General features: G+C 32.8%; 1 protein-coding gene across 1 annotated transcript; it reads left to right on the top strand.

Moving 5' to 3' along the window:
* Positions 1–6,639: 6,639 nt before the first annotated feature.
* On the top strand, positions 6,640–14,621 carry LOC139502754 (uncharacterized). The gene is made up of 3 exons (XM_071292334.1): positions 6,640–6,815; positions 8,250–8,388; positions 13,506–14,621. The coding sequence occupies exons 1-3, from the start codon at positions 6,677–6,679 to the stop codon at positions 13,645–13,647; spliced, it is 420 nt and encodes a 139-aa protein (XP_071148435.1). The 5' UTR covers positions 6,640–6,676; the 3' UTR covers positions 13,648–14,621.
* Positions 14,622–22,540: the final 7,919 nt, after the last annotated feature.

The following is a 22,540-nucleotide window of genomic DNA, read 5'->3' as shown; positions in this document are numbered from 1 at the left end:
CAATATAATCCCAAGAGCTCTGCTCGAGGGATTATATTGGTTGAGGGTTGATACGGTGTGTGATATTGAAAAAGCCATATCATATTTCATTTTATTATATACATATATCTCAAGTAGATGTTTTTTTATGTGAAATGACTTCATACAGATAAGGATGATTGAAATGACGTCATACAGATTATAGGTTTGACATGACGTCATACAGATTACGGTTTTGATAAAGCCTTTGCAACAGTGACTGCAATCGATGACGTGACGTCATACAGATTAAAGGTGTGATAAAGCTTTTGCAACCGTGCTGATATCGATATTATCACCGGTGGCTGATACAGTACGCTTGCCATTGATTGTATTACACATACAATTTATCTGTATTTTCTACTAAGTATATAATAATTTTTTTATCATCTATGAATAACAAGTGTTCCTGCCAGTTATGTAATAATGAATTGTTTATGTAAATATTAAGGTTCATTCTGTTGTGTATTTGTTTAACACATTAATCTCATGAAGACAATATAAAATGAAATATTTGATGGTATTGTTTTTTTCTTTCTTTTCCGTATTTTACATGTTTAACTGATTTCTGCACTTATTTCAGTTAATATTAATTAATGCAGAATACGGCTAGAGTTGTTCGGACATCAATATTTTTTTGAATCTAGCATGGAGTTTTACAAAACTTGGACTGTTCCTTTTCCAATAAAAAAAAATATATTCAAAGCAAAAATTTGGATAAATTTTAAGTTTTTTACTATTCCATATCTTTTTGGTTAGTGTATATAATAGAAAAGAAAGGATATGGGGTATCCATCTCTGACACAAAGTTAATATGTGCACTGCAAACAACAAAAACATAGTGTGGCCTTTGAAACGAAACTAACAAAAACCTAACCTCGCTGCAAGTTTTAAGATGGCCTCTAGCACCGGTTTGAGCGGAATTCTTCGCAATCTGACGATCACGCCTCAACTGTGAATTGAAGAACACAACCATGGAATAATAGCAAATATATAAACCTGGCTAAAATCAAACATTTTCTGTCCTAATATAGCCTGACAAGCACACTGAAGATATCTGAAAACGGAACCATTTAGGCAACCTCGGTCGACATCGAGATAAATGTTATATAATTTGATAAGATGTATCAATAGGGTAAACAATAAGGGTATATACTCTGAAAGATGTTACACTACCAACGAGAGCCTGGTAAAAAAAACACAGTAGAAAGTAGTACATATAAAAAACAAAATAGTTCATACGCATAGGCGTAAATATCAAACTATGTAGAATATATTTTGGTAATTTTGGTATCAGAAGAAAGATAAAAATACTGACGACCTTTGTCGAAAACACCTTTTTACTGACAGTTTTAAATAATACAAAAATGTATGAATTAATTCTTCAATTGAAGGCATACAAAGGCTGTTTCTCAGATATAAAATACCTGTTTTTGTGTTTCCAAAGTTCCGGAAACCAGTACATTGACTCCTCCCGACGAAATGATAACAGATGTAGCCCGTCTTACTTAACACTTGTATTATTTTAGATAACTTCGCAGACATTAAAACACTGTTAAAAAATAAAAACAACACGTTTGATAATTTCATGCGACCGAAGCGCTTTTCCTGATTTACCTTCATCAGGTACGCTCAAAGCAAACAATTTGAAATCCGACGATGTATAAGTACTGAAACCGATGCCAAAAATGCCAAGTTCATCTACAGTCAACTCTGTCTAAGGGAGTTGAAACCTTAGTTTCTTAATAATTTCAAAACTTATAAACAGACAATTTTAGATAGTAGAATCATATTCAAAACAGTGTAGCTGTGGCCATTGATTGACAACCTTAAATTATCACATTGACTGGGGCAGATTATGTGAACGTTTGTCTGTAACAACCGCTGCTCACTATGTACTTGTTAAAGGCACTTAAACTGTGGGGTCACAAAAGGTTCTCAACACCTAAATAAAGAAATTAGAAAAACTAATCAGGAATAACACGATGTTTTGATTTATATCAATAATATAAATCAAAACATAAAGTTATTCCTGATTAATTTTTCGAACTATTTTAATATTAAAGGCGTTAAGAACCTTTGGTGACCCCACAGTTTAAATTCTACAATAAGTAAGTAGTGGTCAGTTGTCGTTACAGACACACGTTCACCTAATCTGCCCCAGTCAATGGGATAATTTAAGGTTGTCAATCAATGGCCACAGCTACACTGTTTTGAATATGATTCTATGTAAAGAGCAAATGTCTATTTACACTCAACAAATGTTTCGTTAAATTTGAGACACAGTCTGGATATCAATTTGTTAGACTTTAATATTCATAGAATTTGATAAAGATTCATTATGGTTAGGAGAAAAAATACTGTTTTCTTTTGCATTTAACGTACATATATGTCTAGAATTAAATGTATATGTCAAAATTATGCTTAAACCTTCATGGAATGTTATTACACTTAGAAACATTTATCCTCAGAATCAAGAAATGGCATCAGATGAACAAGTTTGATTTGTTTATAATTTTCTGTAGTTAACTGATATATGAACTTTGACACTTTCCCCATTTCTATTCTCAATTTTATTGTTCTTATGTTGTGCTGTTTGGCCGCTGACTATATATAAGGTAAGAAGGTTTGAGTGCTCATACAAATATTATAGTACAAAGCTAGTATATTTTTTCAGTGGTTGTAATTTGTTGAAAGCTATCTTATTTGTGTTTTATCATTGTTTTGTTGTTTAGCAGGTTGTTTGTAATTTCAGTTAGAATTGTTTCTCATTTTGACATGTCAATCTTTATAGCTGCTTACTTAACGATGTAGGTCTGCTTATATTTGTTAGGTGAACATATAGCTGCATAAATCCATTTGGAAATTTATTGATAATTGTATATTTGTTGTAACATTAGCAATTATACCAAGTTATCTCTTTTGTATGGTTCATTTTTTTCGCTGTTAACAATACAGTTTTACCCTGACAGCAGTAATAACATTGTATAACATTATATAAATAACACATAGCTGAGAGGGTGATAAAGCAGATTCAATTTGGTACACCGAGAAAAAATTGTCAACCTCGGCGAAGCCAAGGTTGACAATGCTTTTTCGAGGGGTACCGATCTGCTCTATCACCCTCTCAGCTATGTATTTTTTAATTTATTATACTAAATGTCCTATCATTATTTTCTTTTACAGATGAATTTTATATAAAAGTATTTTCTATGGAGTCACGTACCAACGTTACGGGTACAAATGTATTAGAAAAAATCAACAGAAATGAAGTAAATAGACAATGATAGCGCATTGACTTGACATTTATAAACGATATAAAGATTCGTCCCGAAAACAAAAATTTCAATTGTTGTTATTGTGTTATTCCCCTTTTAAAAGGCCTCATATCTGGCGGAGACATGTACATCACAATGAACATGATGAAATGTATATCATCTGTTGAAACCAATCGATGGTGAACGAATGCGTTTAAGTAATGTATGGAATAAAATATCAACAATAAGTATAACGCATAATGAAAAAGGTTTTAAAGAAACAATATTAACAAGAGAAATATGTTTTTCCAACCATTGTAAGAGAAATAAGTTTGAGTCGTTCCACGCTTCGTTGTCTAGTAAATTAGAACCTTTAGCATTGTCTTTAATAACTTGGTGTGAATTCAATTCATTGTCGTTTAAATTACCGATTTTTGATTGGTCTAGCCGAGAGGGTGAAATTCAAAAAAATTGTCACCCGCTCAGCAATGTGATAGGGTAAATTAACAACCTCGTATTAGCCAATCAAAATATGGCATTTTAACGTGAAGTATAATAAAATCATCCATCATCAAATGTTCATATATATATAAATATTGTGCTTATATATAAAAGAATGTTAGACTGAACAAACAATTTTGAAATACATACGTACATGTTTGCATATATATTTTATATTAAAAATGTTATGTGTCGCTGGTAATGAAAATCTTAGAATGAACTTGAAGAATTTGAATACGACAGCGGCAGCCCCAGCCGAAATTTTTTGTATAAGTCTGTTTAAAGTTAAAAGTTGCATTCATGCCTTGTATATGGATGCTTTATATTGCAATATTTATGTATGTCTTATGTCCTTTTATCTTTGGCTCAGATTCATGGTTGATGGACTACTTACAAAATTGTCACGTCATGGGAAGCTCTCACTTGTGAGTGATATGATATTTTGTAAATGGGATCCTTGCTAGGCCTATACTCTCTCGGACTGGGTCACCTGACCTCAGCATCATTTCTTTGATCATTGCTTTAGTTAGGTGTACGGTTCAATTCTTGGATACTACAAATAAATTATGAATTAATTGTAGGGAATGATAACAACCAACACTAGAGGCACTATTTAATTCATTTTAATGAAGAACTCGTTGATTGAAATTTAAAAAAATCAAATAGGATAAAGAGTTAAGAGAGTTTGGCATCCACATCATTTGAACCCTGGCTACGCCACTGGCATTACTCGTTAATTTAATTTAGTTTTGGCAATTTTAACATGTCACCCACTCGAATTTGTTGTGGTAAATTTCGAATGTCACTGTGGTATCTTTTGGGGTTTTTTCCTGTTTTATTGTACGCAGCTGTTGATATTGTCTTTATAAAATTCAACCTACTATACTATTTATCAAATTAGTCACTTACAATACTGAAACGAGTTTTATCTGATTTGTGATTGGGAACAAACAAAATAAGGATACTAGTAAAAAGTAAAATCACAAAAATACTGAACTCCGAGTAAATTCAATCGGAAAGTCCCTCATCATGCTAATCAAATGGCAAATTTCAAATGACAAAACACATCAAACGAATGGACAACCACTGTCATATTCCTGACTTGGTACTAGCATTTTCAAATGTAGAAAATGGTGGATTGAACCTGGTTTTATAGCGCTCAAGTTATTATTTAACTCCGTTAGGACACAATGTAAACGATATTCTAATATTTTTACCCACAATGCAATATGCCGAATTTTCCTGGTTTTCGCACTGCTGTCAAAGATGACATTCCTTGAAGAAATGAAAGAAAATTAACTCTCTAGCCAACACTATGGTTTGATTTCTGTGGTCTCCATATGTGGAAGTTGTTGTGAGGTTGACGTCTGATTGATGATAAATAACAATTCTAACTTTTCTGACAAGGATCCGAGTGGTATAGTTGATATCATCCCTTCGTAAGTTTTACAGACGCCATCACGAGTTAGTTGACCGTTATGGAATATATATTCCACAGATGATAGCTGACATGTTCCAAATGTCGTTACAACTATTCCGTTCCCCTTTTCCCCGAGTGTGATTTACCGAACGATACTCATTACTGGGTTTTATTTTCATGAAACACGATGGCTGTCACATGCAGAGCAAAATCTGTAAAACTTTCCGAAGCACCGGAGATCATCCCCAGTTTTTAATGGGGTTCCTATGATTGCTAAATCTTTAGTTTTACATGTCACCCACTCGAATTTGTTGTGGTAAATTTCGAATGTCACTGTGGTATCTTTTGGTTTTTTTTTTCTGTTTTATTGTACGCAGCTGTTGGTATTGTCTTTATAAAATTCAACCTACTATACTATTTATCAAATTAGTCACTTACAATACTGAAACGAGTTTTATCTGATTTGTGATTGGGAACAAACAAAATAAGGATACTAGTAAAAAGTAAAATCACAAAAATACTGAACTCCGAGTAAATTCAATCGGAAAGTCCCTTATCATGCTAATCAAATGGCAAAATCAAATGACAAAACACATCAAACGAATGGACAACCACTGTCATATTCCTGACTTGGTACTAGCATTTTCAAATGTAGAAAATGGTGGATTGAACCTGGTTTTATAGCGCTCAAGTTATTATGTAACTCCGTTAGGACACAATGTAAACGATATTCTAATATTTTTACCCACAATGCAATATGCCGAATTTTCCTGGTTTTCGCACTGCTGTCAAAGATGACATTCCTTGAAAGAAAATTAACTCTCTAGCCAACACTATGGTTTGATTTCTGTGGTCTCCATATGTGGAAGTTGTTGTGAGGTTGACGTCTGATTGATGTTAAATAACAATTCTAACTTTTCTGACAAGGATCCGAGTGGTATAGTTGATATCATCCCTTCGTAAGTTTTACAGACGCCATCACGAGTTAGTTGACCGTTACGGAATATATATTCCACAGATGATAGCTGACATGTTCCAAATGTCGTTACAACAATTCCGTTCCCCTTTTCCCCGAGTGTGATTTACCGAACGAGACTCATTACTGGGTTTTATTTTCATGAAACACGATGGCTGTCACATGCAGAGCAAAATCTGTAAAACTCTTCGAAGCACCGGAGATCATCACCAGTTTTTAATGGGGTTCGTATTGCTTAATCTTTAGTTTTCTATTTTGTGTTTTGTGTTTACATTTTTCTGGGTTTTTTTTCTCTTTTGTCTCTCTTTTTCAAAAAATGATGAAGTAGCATTAATATCTAACAAAACATTCGATTATTAGTAAATGATTAAACGCAACATCTTGTCATGTTTGCTACAAGTGAAGATAAACATATGTTGATGACAATCTTAAGTTTACGTAACACGTGTTAAAACGTGGGTTTAATACAATACTTGTAGAGTCTTAACTATTGTTTTCTTAATCATGAAATACATATTTGTATTTGTTTTGTGCTTTCTCCTGGTCAATGATTTAGTCATATCAGCTGATGTAGACGACGCAGGAAACGAGGATAACAATGTAATACCACCAAACAATGAAGACGCTGTTGAAGTGGATTCTGGTAAGTTTTGTTTAAGTTTTGACAAGTTACCAATTTGTTATAACAATAATGTATAACCACCAAACAATGAAGATGCTGTTGAAATGGATTCGGTTTAGTCATGTTTAAGGTCTGACAAGTTACCAATGTATAATAACTAAAATGTAAACCACAAAACAATGACGATGCTGTTGACGTGAATTCTGGTAAGTCGTGTTTAAGGTCTGACATGTTACCACTGTGAAATAACATTATGTAAAACCACCAAACAATGGAGACGTCATTGAAGTGGATTCCGTTAAGTTTTGAAAAAGTTGTGACAAGTAACCAATTGATGTGTGATATCAATAATGTAATGCTACCAAACAATGAAGACGCTGTTGGAGTCATGTTTAAGGTCTGACAAGTTACCGCTACGAAATATCAATAAATGTAATACCATCGAAATAACGAAGACGCTGTTGAAGTGGATTTGGACTATGCAGTATGGGCTTTGCTCATTGTTGAAGGTCGGACGGTGACCTATAGTTGTTAATTTTCTGTGTCATTTTGGTCTGTTGTAGACAGTTGTTTCATTTGCAATCATACCACATCGTGTTTTTATATTCGGTAAGTCATGTTTAAGGTTTGACAAGTTACCAATGTGTAATAGCTATAATGTAATACCACCAAATAATGAAGGCGCTGTTGAAGTGGATCCGTGTAAGTCATGTTGAAGGTATGACAAGTTACCAATGTGTAATAACTATAATGTAAAACCACCAAACAATGAAGACGCTGTTGAAGTGGATTAGGTATTGAGGAAGTTCTGACATGTTACAGCTGTAAAATAACAATTATTCAATACCACCAAGCAATAATGATGCCGTTGCATTTGTGAAATATAATCCGCTTTTGACATAATTAATATAGCGGCTTATTCCTAAAACGTATTGCATAGTAAGTACCTTAATAGTTATCCAGCTCCTTCTACATATAAATTTTCATTACAAAGTAAGGCCAGGGAGGAATAAACAAAGAAGACGGTTGTATCTATTGCAGTAAGGATGCTTTCAAATCGCAGTCTGATTCAATTAAAGAGAATAGTTCAGACATGGATTATTATAAAACTTTGACAGATACTTTTCAGTGACCAAAAATAGCATCCGATGAAAATTGTTCGATTCTTTGTTTTATTTGTTTAAGTAAACTTATAAATGGCTTTTGTTTTTTGCAGTCAACAACACACCAGCAGCAACAAAGTAGAGGCCGTTTTCCAAAAAGCTTGCATACTTTATAGAATTCATTGTTCACAATTCTTTCTTGACTACATACTATGTCGTTATTGAAATTTGTGAAATTGTTTTAGGAGTTTCCTGACGTGTTTTGTTAATAATTTTAAAGACATATTTTATAAATTTTTTGGTAAAAAAACTGACATCACAGATCTTTTGATGAAGTACTTTTCTGTTTTAGCTTTAGTGGTAAGAGAAGGAGATGTATGTCCTGATTCTAAATGCCCGAAAAGTGATAGATTTGATTGCGCGCTCAACATGTGTGATTTCAAAGCAACCCAATATTACAAAGAGAAAAAAGACCTCATGACACCATGCTGGTATGTATGCCTTTCAAATATAAATTTAATTCTAAAAGTTTCAGTTTCAAATAGGACGTCACTTGGCGTAGAGGTTTAAACGTATTCGGATGTGTCTACTTTTGTGTTTCAAATGTCTGGTTACGTAAATGTATTTCAGTTGTAATACTTCAGCTTTATCATGTACATCTTTTGAATATTCATTTTATTAAATTTACTGTTTGCAAAAGTATAAATTACTCTAAATTATAGGGATTTTCTGGTAACTTAACAGAAAACCCTGCCGTTTTTGGCACAACCTTTTTGATCTTTTGGTCCTCGATGCTGTTCAACTTTGTACTCGTTTCGGCTTTCAAACTTTTGTATCTGTGCGTCACACATAGGTCTTGTATGGACAAAATACACTTCTGGCGTATTAAAATTTTGAACTTGTTGCCTTTTGTTGGCTGTTGTTCGTGTGATTCTTTGTCAATTGTGTTCTCCAATTTATTTATATTGTAGTCCTGTGTTGTCATTTTGATGTTATATTTCACATGGCCATAAAAGTGCGAGGTTTGGCATGCCACAAAACCAGATTCAACCCACCATTTTTTCCTTTAAAAATGCCCTGTACCAAGTCAGGAATATGGTCATTGTTATATTATAGTTCGTTTCTGTGTGTATTACATTATAACGTTGTGTCGTTTGTTTTCTCTTATTTTTGAGTGTAAATTCACATTGCGATAAGACGTGTCACGGTACTTGTCTATCCCAAATTCATGTATTTGGTTTTGATGTTATATATATATGTTATATTTGTTATTCTCGTGGGATTTTGTCTATATGTGTTACATTTTAGTGTTATGTCGTTGTTCTCCTCTTATATTTAATGCGTTTCCCTCGGTTTTAGTTTGTTATCCCGATTTTGTTTTTTGTCCATGGATTTATGAGTTTTGAACAGCGGTATACTACTGTTGCCTTTATTTAGCATTATTTATAGAATAACTAATCGAAGAATTCAAATAGAGTAAAATATTCAACGAGTGACCAAACAACACATTAATTCACGAATGCGCGTAGCGCATGGGTTAATTATCAGTGTTAATCGGTCACGAGTTGAATATTTTTCGATATTTGAATTCTTTAATTGGTTATTCTTTTTATTACATTGGCAAATGGCTTTTTTTTCTATGCATTCACAATTTGTTTTCATCCGCCGTTATCGACGTCTTGACAACGCCTATTGTTGTATGACGTCAGAGAGTGAAATAACCACGTTTATTTCACATGTGAAATTATCGGTTTTTATTTAAATGGGAAATCACTGTAATTCATTGCAAACAATGTAATAAATGGAAATAATACACCTAATCGCTATTTGTTCGCAATTACTTAAATATTTACGTCATAATACAAAATATCTGACGCCACAATGGAAAAGTGGTTGTTGAATGACTTCAATAGTTGTAGCGGGACACATTATAGGATAAACTGGGGCAGAATACCAAATAGCGATAAAGGTGTATATAGGTTAAGCATTTCAGCTAACCATCAAGGCAACTCTAACTGTAGAATCAACGTGTTAAGTTAATTATTTGTTTTAATATGCAAGCAATGTCTACCATTGGATCAATAGCAAGAACTTACAATCCAATCAAAAAATGTAGTTGAAAACTATTTTGTCTCTGCGACTTTCATGCAAGGGAGAGGTTTAGGGCTTTAAAACCAGATTCAATCCACCATTTTCTACATGAACCAAGTCAGGAATATGACAGTTGTTGTCCATTCGTTTGATGAGTTTTATCATTTGATTTTGCCATTTGATTGGTTTTGAATTTTCCTCGGAGTTCAGTATTTTTGTGATTTTACTTATTTTTTTATATTTTTAATATTACCATAAAGAGCGACGTTTGGCTAGCCACAATTTAGGTCCCCCACCCCATTTTCGTTTACCTTAAATGTCCAGTACCAAGTCAGTTGTCATCTAATAGTTCGTTTCTATGTACGTTGAATTGTCGTTTGTATTCTGTTGCACTTCAGTGTTTCTATTGTTTCGTTGATTATCTTTATATTATATAGTTGATGTGTTTCCCTCGGTTTGTAATGTGGAATTGTTTTCTCTTAATCAATTTATGACTTTTGAACAGCGGAATATTACTGTTATCTTTATCATGTTTATATATATATGTGTGTCTTTGTGGCAATGACATATTGTTGATTAATTCTTTTCAAAGGACAACCATTCAAATGGAATGGTCCTTTAACGTAATATAATGTAAATTCAGAAATTAAAGAGAGGTTTTTATTATTGCAAAAAATGCGACAGAGTTGTAAACGCATTAATTTAAACTCGCATTTTGAAATATTTTATATGAATTAAACAGGATTTTTCTCAAAATCGATAAAAAATAAAATCGTATTTAAATCTAAAATGACACAATCATAATAACAAATGCACGCAATAATTTCTTAATTTACAGTATGTTATATAATTTAATATTATTAATTCGTATATTTTAACAAATTTGATTCGTTTAGGGATAGTCACATGTTAAACTATATTTTCGAAGGTAGAGAGAAAACGGCGGATAGCAAAAAGCATATTGACCGGCAAAAAGCATATTGCACGGTTATTTTAAAAATATCTAAAAACCAATTTACTTTGTGACGTCATGTAATGAATTTTAGGATACTGTTCAACGTTTTGAAACAAATGATATCTGTGATCGATTATTTGACGAAAAAAAATCTTCAAATACATAAGGTGTCCAAAAAAAAAAGTAAATGAAATAACAACTAATATGTTGTTATTGTCAAGGAGACAATGTAATATCTATAAAGTTCCAACAAACCTAAATGACGGTTTTGATACAAACATGGTCGGAAATTAATAATATAACAAATATAGCCTTTGTATGAGGTCAATACAGGATATATCGACCCAAAGAAGTATATCGACCTCGGACTTCGTCCTCAGTCAATATACTTCTTTCAGGTCAATATATCCTTGTATCGACCTCATACAAAGGCTATATTTGTATAATATATATGATATAACAAGAAACATACACAAATTATATGCAATCACATGGATTACTAAATTCATTTCTATGCCTAGGTTTTATCATCACAGTGGTCAAATGAGACTTTTTAATTTTACATTCACATTTTATATCCGCAATTAATAATCATGTGATATTCATACACATGAGTAAGGATTGTTTTAGCATATATGATTTTGTTATAGTGACAAGACCAACATTTAGACAACTCTGCGTTTAACATAACCAATAATACTTAACAGCGATCTGTCTTTCTATGTTGTGATGTTACATTATTGTTTCAGATAAGGGTAAAGGTTTGTACCTATTAAAACGTTTAAACCCGCTGCATTTGTTTGCACTTTCCTTAGTCAGGAATCTGATGTTAAGTGTTTGTCGTTTGTTGATGTGGTCCATAAGTGGTTCTCGTTTTTATATAGATAAGACCGTTAGTTTTCCCGTTTGAATGGTTTTACACTAGTCATTTTTATGCCTTTTATAGCTTGTTGTTCGGTGTGAGCCAAGGCTCCGTGTTGAAGACCGTACTTTTACTTATAATGGTTTACAAATTGTGACTTGGATGGAGAGTTGTCTCATTCGCATCCATACCACATTTCTTATAGGTTGCACTTGGTGAATACAGCTGTTTCTCAAACCACGCCCCTGTTGGGGAGATATGTAATATAGATAATTGATTATGTTTACGTACTGGTTCCCAGATATGATCTCTATGTTGATATCGTAGAAACATAACTTCGGAATGATACCAGTAAATAAGCATATGCATTTTGTTCTAATTAAAATCTATAGGAACCCTTAAGTCAAAGTTGCGGTACCGTAGTAAAGATTTTTTTGTAAGTTTAAACTCTTAGAAGTTCGGGGCATATACATGTTGAAAATATGCCGCACATCCCTATATTTTGACCTTGGAAAAAGTGCATATAAACTTTCCATTCTAGGATATGATTTTTTTCAAAACTTCATAGTAAAAATGGTACAGTTTTAGCCGTAAACGGAGTTCCTTTTGGATAATGCTTTGTAGATATTTACAGAAATGCAACCTATATCTATGTGTGATAATTTAGTTGGCATTGGTGTTCCACGTAACCTTTTCGTCGTTCTTGCATGTACTCCTTGGAGTTTGACTAATGCTACGTGTTACACGAATCCTGATATACATACAGCACCCATGCCTTGATTAAAAAATAATTGATGCAAGCTATACTTTATTGTAGTTTTAAGATGGGTAGGTATTATATTCGTGATTATGTTTTCCCGAGCAATAGTGAGGGCGAAAATAACACGAATATAATGCCTACCCATGTTAAAACTACAATAAAGTATAGCTTACATCAATTATTTCGATTCTGATAATGATAATGTGATCAAATTAATTATTCTGAAGAAGTCAATATACGCATGTGCAAACAAGTTTTATTGGATTTAGAGCATGGGTTTGTTCTCAAAGCGAAAGAAGCACGTCATATTATAATGATCTTTTCTCTCATAGCTTATTTATTAGTTGAAATAAGTTGTGTCTCAATTTTCGTAAAGTGAGAAGAAATATGTGAGTTTTTTATATATTTTTTTAAACAATGGCCATATCCTGTAAAACAAGATAAGGGATTAGTGGATGGATTTATAAATTACCTATAAACAAGGTATAGCACTGCCTCGGGAAAAATTGAACTCAGATAAATTTGTCTTTTATGTTGCGGTCGTTTAGGTTATTAAGCTCTTCGACTGTTTCTGATTTAATACATGCTTAGCTTTTGAATCAGCAGCTCTGATTGTCATTATCAAAGACAAACACATTTATACAGTCGTTTGTTTTAAGGTAAATAAAGCGATTCGCCGTTTCAGAATCTAATGCATCCTGGGTAACATTTTCAAAAGTGTACACCATAACGTCCTGATTGGTTAAAAATGTCATAAACAATGGAAATTTAACCAATGACGTGGCGTTATGTTCATTTTGGGGTACGAACAATGAAATTACCCATGATTCTTTAGATTCTGAAACGGTCAATTGATAATGTTGCAGATAATTAAATGATTAATATAATAAAAAAAGAAATAGGCGTTGTTCCTATCAATAATATGTCTTTTAATTTTCAGTATGGATCCTTGCACTGTTGGTTGTCCACTCAAATATGCAGTCCGACTTGATGGTCAGCCAGCATTTTCTGTTAATGAGACTATGGTATACACCAAACGTGAGGACCAGAGTGTTTTGGATTTACTTTTGAAGAAAAAGTAGAAAAAGAATGCCTTAGAAATACAACTAAATAGAAAATATGCAATTGATTTATTTTATCATTTTACAACTTCCATCAAGTAAAAATGAAATAACATATAAAATGTATTATGCTAAATGTTATATTTCAAAAAATTTGAAAATACTGGGTTTTTACCTGTTTCAGTGTGTACATTAACTACACTTCAATTAAATAATAAGATACATAACCATACCAAGTCAGGGAAATGGCCATTGTTATATTATAGTTCGTTTCTATGTGTGCTACATTTTAATGTTGTGTTTCTGTTGTGTCGTAGTTCTCTTATATTTGATGCGTTTCCCTCAGTTTTAGTTTGTAACCCGGATTTGTTTTTTCTCTATCGATTTATGAATTTCGAACAGCGGTATACTACTGTTACCTTTATTTATCATAAGATCAAGGGCTTCACAAAAAAGAAATTATGAAACGAAATAAACAGAAAACAATTTCTGTAATTCTCACTCGATTTATCCTTTTTTTCTGACCTGTTAAATATAAAGAGAATACCATATGGCTTTTTCGATATTGCATCCGTATCAACCCGAGACACCAATATAATCCCAAGAGCTCTGCTCGAGGGATTATATTGGTTGAGGGTTGATATGGTGTGTGATTTTGATAAAGCCATATCATATACACTTTATTATATACATATATATCTCAAGTAGATGTTTTTATGTGACATGACGTCATACAGATAAGGTTTGAAATGACGTCATACAGATTATAGATTTGACATGGTGTCATACAGTTTTGAAAAAAGCCTTTGCAACAGTGACTGCAATCGATGACGTGACGTCATACAGATTAAAGGTGTGATAAAGCTTTTGCAACCGTGCTGATATCGATATCATCACGGGTGGGTGATACAGCACGCTTGCCATTGATTGTATTACACATACAATTTATCTGTATTTACTACTAAGTATATAATAAATATTCTTTATCAACATGATCAACGTGTTTTGATGTGATTCATTCGATTTGCTGTTCAATGTAATGTTTATTAAAAAGTCATAAAGCACTTATGATTCGACTACACATCATCCTTTTCAAATGGTATATGTTTTGTTTCTGGGATTATCCGAATGCTCATTTATCTTTGCAAGACACTTGTAGTAGTACGATTTACAAACAACAAAATCAGTATTGTTTGAAGCTTTGTCCGCAGCAGGAACAACAACATATTAATCGTAAAGACATTTCACAGAGTCTTTCTTTCTGTATATGGACTTTGTCCGCAGCAGGAACAACATCATATTCATCGTGAAGACATTTCAACGAGTCTTTCTTTTTGAACATATACTTTGTCCGCAGCAGGAACAACAACATATTTATCGTGAAGACATTTTACGGAGTCTTTCCTTCTTTATATGGACTTTATTCGATTACTTACACAGTGTTAAAAGAAAAATTTTAACATTCGATGTTTTATCAGAAAACTATTAGAAGTAACCAACTCTGGTAATACTGTCAACTTCTTCTCATTTAGTCCATGAACTGGTCATAAAGTCCTCAATAGAATTCGTCATCTTTTTTGAATTGATGGTTCCAATTGGTGTGTTGGGGTTAATTGAACTTAGACCATGATATATTACATTTAGCAGTCTATGGAAGAAGCTAATCGATAAAAACTTTTCTTATATCAACGAGCGATATTGTCTTATATTAAAGAGTTGTATTGTGGGAAATTTCAGACGAATGTTAGCATTTGTACGAAGAAAGGCAAATTTCTCGGTATAAAGTAATGACTCTTTTCTTAAAACAGGGTGACATTTAACACGACATACGTCTGCTGTATAATTTCCATGAATTATTTTATGTAATAACAAACAAGGTGTATTTAAACGAGAAAATTGAATTGTTGAATAAAAGAAACATGAATGCACGATTTATCATTTGTAAATTGTACACATTCAATAAATATCATGTAGCAAATTCAGTGGAATGCAATTGAGATGATTTCAATTGTTTGCTAAGCCAAAATCACCTATAAGTCAAAGATACTGCTATATTTTATTTTATCAATGCGATGTTTGTCTTATATCAAAGCGATATTTTTTTTAATATCAAAAAATTATGAATGCGATACTTTTCTAATATAACTGCTATATTTTTCTTATATAAAAAGAATACGATGACACGTCACTATGCATGTCAAGAAAACCGCAAACATAACTCACACACTAAGTTCATGACCGGCTTAATGTTTGAGGATCAATATCACTAAAATTTCGTATCTGTAACAAAATTAACGCTTTATACATGAACTTATCATTTCGAAAATGTTGCTTGACCCTATTGATAGTTGAAAGTGTTAACAACCTGTTCAGTCTATTGTTTTCAATCATATTGTTTAACCGACTAATTCCATTTGAAGTGATGATGCAATGGCGGAATTTAAATGAGGTTGTAAATAGTCTACCGACCTATAAGATACTAATATAGGTCCAGTTGCGGATCCAGGGGGGTCCGGGGGTTGGAAACCCCCTTTTTTTTGGCAGATCAATGCATTTGAATTGGGACATATTTTATCCTGGGTTTAAAACTCCCTTTTAAAAACGACTGGATTCGCACTGGAGGTCACACTGCTACAGCCTTTCCACATGGGTAATATCGAAATGGACAAAAAAAATATCATTACTTAAAAGAAAAATGAAACATTCATTCAAACAGCTCCAAATAACAATGAATATTCAAATGGTAAAATAAATATTCAAAACAAATTAAAATGTACAAATGCTGATGTCCCGAACTTTGAAGATACCAACTGAGTAGCCTCAGACTATAAATTTAACAACTTCAGATACAACGAAAATAAAAAATCTTGTCAAACAGAAAATGTTTTTATTATTACATAGAAAAAAATATTGAGAAGAAAAACAGTTCTTTTTGGATATCAAGGACTTTTCCCGTTGGTAAATCGATATCTCTATGAACATAATCATCTCATATATAATGCCTACTCATGTTAAATTGAGCATAGAGCATGACATGAAGGGATTATTTCGATTTTAATAGGAAAAATTCAGTATTTTTATGGGTCGAAGCGTACTAAAATACCGTAAATAGTATTGGCTGTTCCCGTTTCCTCCCCGAGGAGTCTGTACATTACATTTAATATTTGATAAGTTTGAAAACTACGAACAGGGTAAATATATGTTTTTTTAATAAAAATATATAATAAAAGTTGATGTTAGCTGCTTAAATGTATATATTTTGAAGGATAACGATTAAAATAACGTTACTATGAACAGTGAGTTCGTGCGCAGGTGTCAAACATAGTGTGTGCTCATTAGAACACGGCTTTGTATACGTCATATTATAATTGGTATTTCTATCGACGTCATAGTTCTTGTACCATCATAACTGTCGTTATCGTTTAAGCTTTAGAAGTGTGCTAGTTCATATTGTACTTTACAAAAGATTCAGCACCCAAATGACGTTTTTGGAGGGCTGAAAAGCAGTTATTTATAAGGGGAAATTTTAAAGATTTATAGTATGGCCTTAAACACGGAGCCTTGGCTCACAGCGAACACAACGTTGTATAGGAAACAAAAAATTACTAGTGTTAAACCATTCAAACAGGAAAACAAAAGGTCTTATTTGTATAAAAAAAGGAGATTCAAAAGTACAGGTCAGATTTTGTCGAATCAATCTGAACAAGAAAGTATGATTCATCTTTGTCACAAGTTAGTTTCATTGTTTGATAGCAATAAAGAAAGTCTTCCATGCGTGCGTTGCGAGTATATCAGATATATATGTTATTTCGGTGCGTTCATCATAAAATTTGCTAAATGTTATACATGTATATGTGAACAATAATTTTGATACTTAGCTATTTGAGTACGACATTGTTTCTTAAATCCCATCGGTACAGGCATTTTCAAAAAAAAATGGTGGGTTGAACCTGGTTTTATAGCGCTAAACCTCTCACGTGTATGACAGTCTCATCAAATTTTCTCATATTTACAACGATGCGTGAACAAAACAGACATATCATTTTGGTCTCTTGTGGACAGTTGTCTCATTGGCAATCATATCACGTCTTCTTTTTTTTATATATAATAGGTAAAATTGTCAAAATATAGGTACAGCAGTCAAATATTTATACTAATAAGTACTAATATTGATACAACAAAAACACCGCTATGATATTTTAAAAGTATCGCATTGATATTAGAACATTTGTAGAACTAATAGAATTTGTATATTTATGAATATAAGAAAAACACAGCACTTCAAATTTTACACGGACATAAACGTTTGCTTCTTACTAACTTCTGAATGTATATTTAGACTCAATTGTTGTTTATATTTGAACAATAAGTTTAAAACTTAGTATTTTCTTAATTTTTAGTTGCCGAAAACAACATTTTCCGCATGGAATGTCTGCATATTTACAATTGATATTAGACAATATCGCTATGTGATATAAGAAAAGTTTTTATCGATTCGCTTCTTTAATAGACTGTTTAGGAGTTGTTCAGATTTGATTATGTTTAGATCTTCAGTATTAACACGACCAGAGTGGATTTTAAGAGTGGCGTAAAGGGGGGTATTTGCACGGATAAACGTGAAATAAAATCGCCGTTTAACGATGAAAAACTTCTTTCACATTGATCTTTTTACCGATTTCACGATATATGGTAAATAACGAACCTTTTTAGACAGCTGCAGGTGAAATAAAAATGGCAAAACACGTTGCGCTAAAATAACCCTTTACCACCCTCTCTTAATATAAGGCGCATAGGGACACTAACATGAAGGTCTGTGTCTATTGTTTCTAAATCATGGTCATGTAATGATTGCTTATAGTTAGATGCTTTAGGTGTTGTGGTTGTAGTGTAAATGTACGATACAACAGGAACAGACTGATTTTGAAGATAACGTGAGATTTTAAATAGTGTGTTAAGAAGAACGTTGCTTATGTTGATAGCATAGAGTCCTTCATTAGAAAATCGAAATGCAAGAAACCTCATATTTGTATCATGTAATGGTTTTGTTCTTATTAAATTAAAAGTCAGGAAAAAGCTCAGTCACAAACTATTTACAGGTCTGCATATTGGAGAAAATGTAATCATGCATCCCTTGCCAATTGCATAATCTCTCAAACATTTAAAAAAAAATCACAGGCAGTTATAAAAGAAAAGCTTTAATAAAAATAGCAGATGATACAGATCAGATAAGAAGAACATCAAAACTACCAGAAGGCGTGCAAGATTTTGATGGGTTTTTTTCCATTGACCCTATAGCAATGTTTCGGTATGACTACGCTGTTATCTTACGATAATACTTAATAAGCTGATTACATTTACATCAATGCGGATCCATATTGCATCGCAGTACCTAGTTCCCTTATCCGGAAATGATTTTTATCTTTTTCGGAAAACAATATCTAGTATAGTGTTATTGATGTGGTGATACATTTATCGAAGATGCGTACTCAAGGATATATACGGATCATATTTCAGTTAGTTGAAAGTGTTAGAAAGAACGCTGAACTGTGGATCTTTACTATGAGAAATGCGTCACTGGTCCAGTGCAAATGGTACCGTTAATATTATTAGCTTGTTTGTTGTCAAGAGATCTTTTGAACATTTAAGCATCAACGTGTACATGTACATTTGATTTGGAAAGCCCCTGCAGTAGGTAATTTCAATTCTTCTCTTAGTTGAAGAGAGAAACGTATTGATACGTATAATCAGTGTATATTCCAGAATCATGTACAAAACTGTCATTGTAATTAAAAAGGCAATAATTTATGCTTTTCGATGATTTTTTTATTTCACAGCAGAACATCTTCGAATAGTATTAAAATTTGTAAGGGTTCCGCGTAACCCAGTGTCTCGCCTTCTTTTGCTGTCAATCACAAACGCAACAAAAATGATAAAAAAAATATAGAAATATTCCTCTCAATACTATCTTTTGATTGTCAGAAGCTTCTGTCCAAGTTCGGTAAAAATCAAGGATAGTTTAAGAATATTAAAAATGCTTTAAAAACTTTAACTGCAGCCTGTATGTAATGTAAACCTGAAGAAAAACTAAGTCCATTTATAAGTAAAATACGGGAAAAATGTAATTTTATTGTTACAAAAATTTACTTCGGGTTTCTATCTTATGAACAGAAACAAGCTTCTGTCCAAGTTTGGTAGAAATCCAGGATAGTTCAAGAAAGATTTTACAATTTCAAAAACTTTAACCACAGAGTGAATATTCGTGGACGCCGCCGACGACAACACCGACGCCGACGGAATGTAGGATCGCTGTGTCTTGCTTTTTCGACTAAAGCCGACTAATGGATGCAAAATCTATAAAAAAAAAATAATGCTTTCGCTGTACAATTATTTTTTAAAAGCGCTTTTTTTTACATTATTTTGTTTGTAGTTAAAAATGATTTGATATATTTCGTTCTTTTTTTTTCTTACTCAGAATGATCATAACCAGAGCTGCTTTTCTTGTTTTAAAATGAATTCTCCACTTTTGAGAAGTATTCGTTTGTAATTGAATTTGACCGCTTACATTTATTTGCCTCTAGTTTTATCCTATACATTATAGTCCAGTTGATTTGTGAAACAATGGCTCAGATTGTGGTATAACCATCAAATTTTGTAGAGTTTTAGTTAAGGTCATTAGAAACATTATAGCTTTGGACCCTATTCTGAAAATCAAAATGGCTGCTCTGAGCGGCCATTATGAAAATGCCTTCATAAATTAAATTTGATAATAATCATTAAAAAACATATAAACCGTAAACGACTTTACCAATTTTGATAACCTTGCATTCATTAAATCGGAGTTGTCATGGAAGGAATGATAAATACAACGCTTCTGAAAAATTGGATACTAACTGACAGAGAAGATATGCAAACACACAAGAAAGGTGGCGTCGTTCTCCGGATTTTCAACCAATATGTTGGTGAAGTATTGAAACAGCCATGTCTTATAGTCGTGATGATGAAGGCCTCAACATAGCCAGAGTAACTAGAACAGCTTGAAGAGATAGGCTTGCTTCTATAAAAGTCTTTACAGGGACATGCTACAAGGCTTTCAAAATGAATCAGTATTATAAACATTGAAACATAGTACTCTGAGCACTGCACTAATAAATTGCAGTTGTGTCCTTTCGACGTCGAATTGCACAATTGAACTATTACAACTGCGAAATGGCAAGTGTTGTATGCCACTCAACGATATTAGAGGATATTGTCTCGATGTGTGGCCATCCTAGTATCATTCTAACTAAGGAAACTAATGTCCGCAGAACTAATTTGTGTTGACAGCTGTTACGCCTTTCTGTTACGCTAAGTATCAATTTTGTCTGATATGTCTATGATGAAGCTTTCATTTTCACCCTTTCAAGATGTTATCTGTTTCAGAGCTTCACGAATATCTTCGTTGAAAATTAAGAGAGATTATCTACCTTGATTGTATGCTTGCAGATCTCCTAAAGCAGGTACATTACAATCTTGTTGATGCGTTGGATCAGTGATTCCTTCTATGACTTCTGCAATTGATTTAATGTGTTTACTGTACAATGTACGGCGAATCTGCAAGATTGGAGTTTAGTCCAATATCTGTTAGAGACCGTGTGCCGTTAATGTATACTATCGTTTAGAATAGCACAATTCCAATGATAAAAGATTATAAGCCTACTTGCTATGTTTTATTTTCTGTCGATTTGCTATGGTGTCAAGTTTTATCAATTTTTAAGCACTTCTGGCGTATTAGAATTTTAAACTTGTTGCCTTTTGTTAGCCATTATTCGTGTGTTTCTTTGTCAATTGTGTTCTCCTATTTATTTATATTGAAGTGTTGTGTTATCATTTTAATGTTATATTTCGCATGGCCATAAAAGAGGGAGGTTTGGCATGCCACAAAACCAGGTTTAACATACCATTTTTTCCTTTAAAAATGTCCTGTACCAAGTCAGGAATATGGCCATTGTTATATTATAGTTCGTTTCTGTGTGTGTTACATTTTAACGTTGTGTTTCCGTTATGTCGTTCTCTTATAGGATTTTGTCTAATGCTTAGTCCGTTTTTGTGTGTGTTACATTTTCATGTTGTGTCGTTGTCTTCCTCTTATATTTAATGCGTTTCCCTCAGTTTTAGTTTGTTACCCCGATTTTGTTTTTTATACATGGATTTATGAGTTTTGAACAGCGGTATACTACTGTTGCCTTTATTTAACACTAGAAATTATTAGTCACTTCTATTATATTACACATATTACATCTCCAGCATTTAGTTTGGGTAAGAGAACACTGTCTTGTAATACTTGTGCACCTTCATGCACTATTTTTATCGATTAAAAATGACAATGCATCTAAGAGATCGTCAGATACATCACCACATAAAAAGTACACTGCAGTCATTGTAATTGTTGATCAAGTACCACTTTACAGTGTATGGTTGCTTGTTACTTCAAAAGTATGTTTTCACTTTTACTGATGAAATATTTTGCGAATTGAAAATTTGTCTGGACAAGATTTGTCCCATTTTGCCTTGTGATTCTGGACTGATTCTGCAGTTCCATAGCATAGCCGTCTTTCAACTGTTTCAAATTGTGCAATTAGAAAAGCAATTAAAGGCGCAACAACTTGGTATGCTTGAATCAAAGGACTGATTACCAGCTCACATGTATATGTCTGTTCTTTTTTGTATCGTCTGGCATTGCATATCCTCACATGTGTTCTCTTGCCGTTTAACACATTCCTTCCAGTCTATTTACTCGTTAGGTTATTCAGCTCATATGTTTTCGATATCTCGCTCAAGTCAAGTCAAGTTTTTTCGAGGTTTTCAATTTTGATCCGTTCCAACAAAATTTGGTCATTAGTAAGAACATATATACGTAATTTCTGTTGTAAAAATT

The sequence above is a fragment of the Mytilus edulis genome, chromosome 14 (assembly GCF_963676685.1).
Source record: "Mytilus edulis chromosome 14, xbMytEdul2.2, whole genome shotgun sequence".
In the NCBI taxonomy this organism is placed as follows: Eukaryota; Metazoa; Mollusca; class Bivalvia; order Mytilida; family Mytilidae; genus Mytilus; species Mytilus edulis.
This window is presented reverse-complemented; position numbering and strand designations above follow the sequence as displayed.

What these genes read in the sequence shown, in the direction of transcription:
- LOC139502754 (XM_071292334.1), top strand. Translation starts at nt 6,677, where the DNA reads ATGAAATACATATTTGTATTTGTTTTGTGCTTTCTCCTGGTCAATGAT. An exon ending in CGCTGTTGAAGTGGATTCTG is followed by an intron (nt 6,816 to 8,249) that starts GTAAGTTTTGTT and finishes TTTCTGTTTTAG; the next exon opens with CTTTAGTGGTAAGAGAAGGA. An exon ending in GACCTCATGACACCATGCTG is followed by an intron (nt 8,389 to 13,505) that starts GTATGTATGCCT and finishes TTTAATTTTCAG; the next exon opens with TATGGATCCTTGCACTGTTG.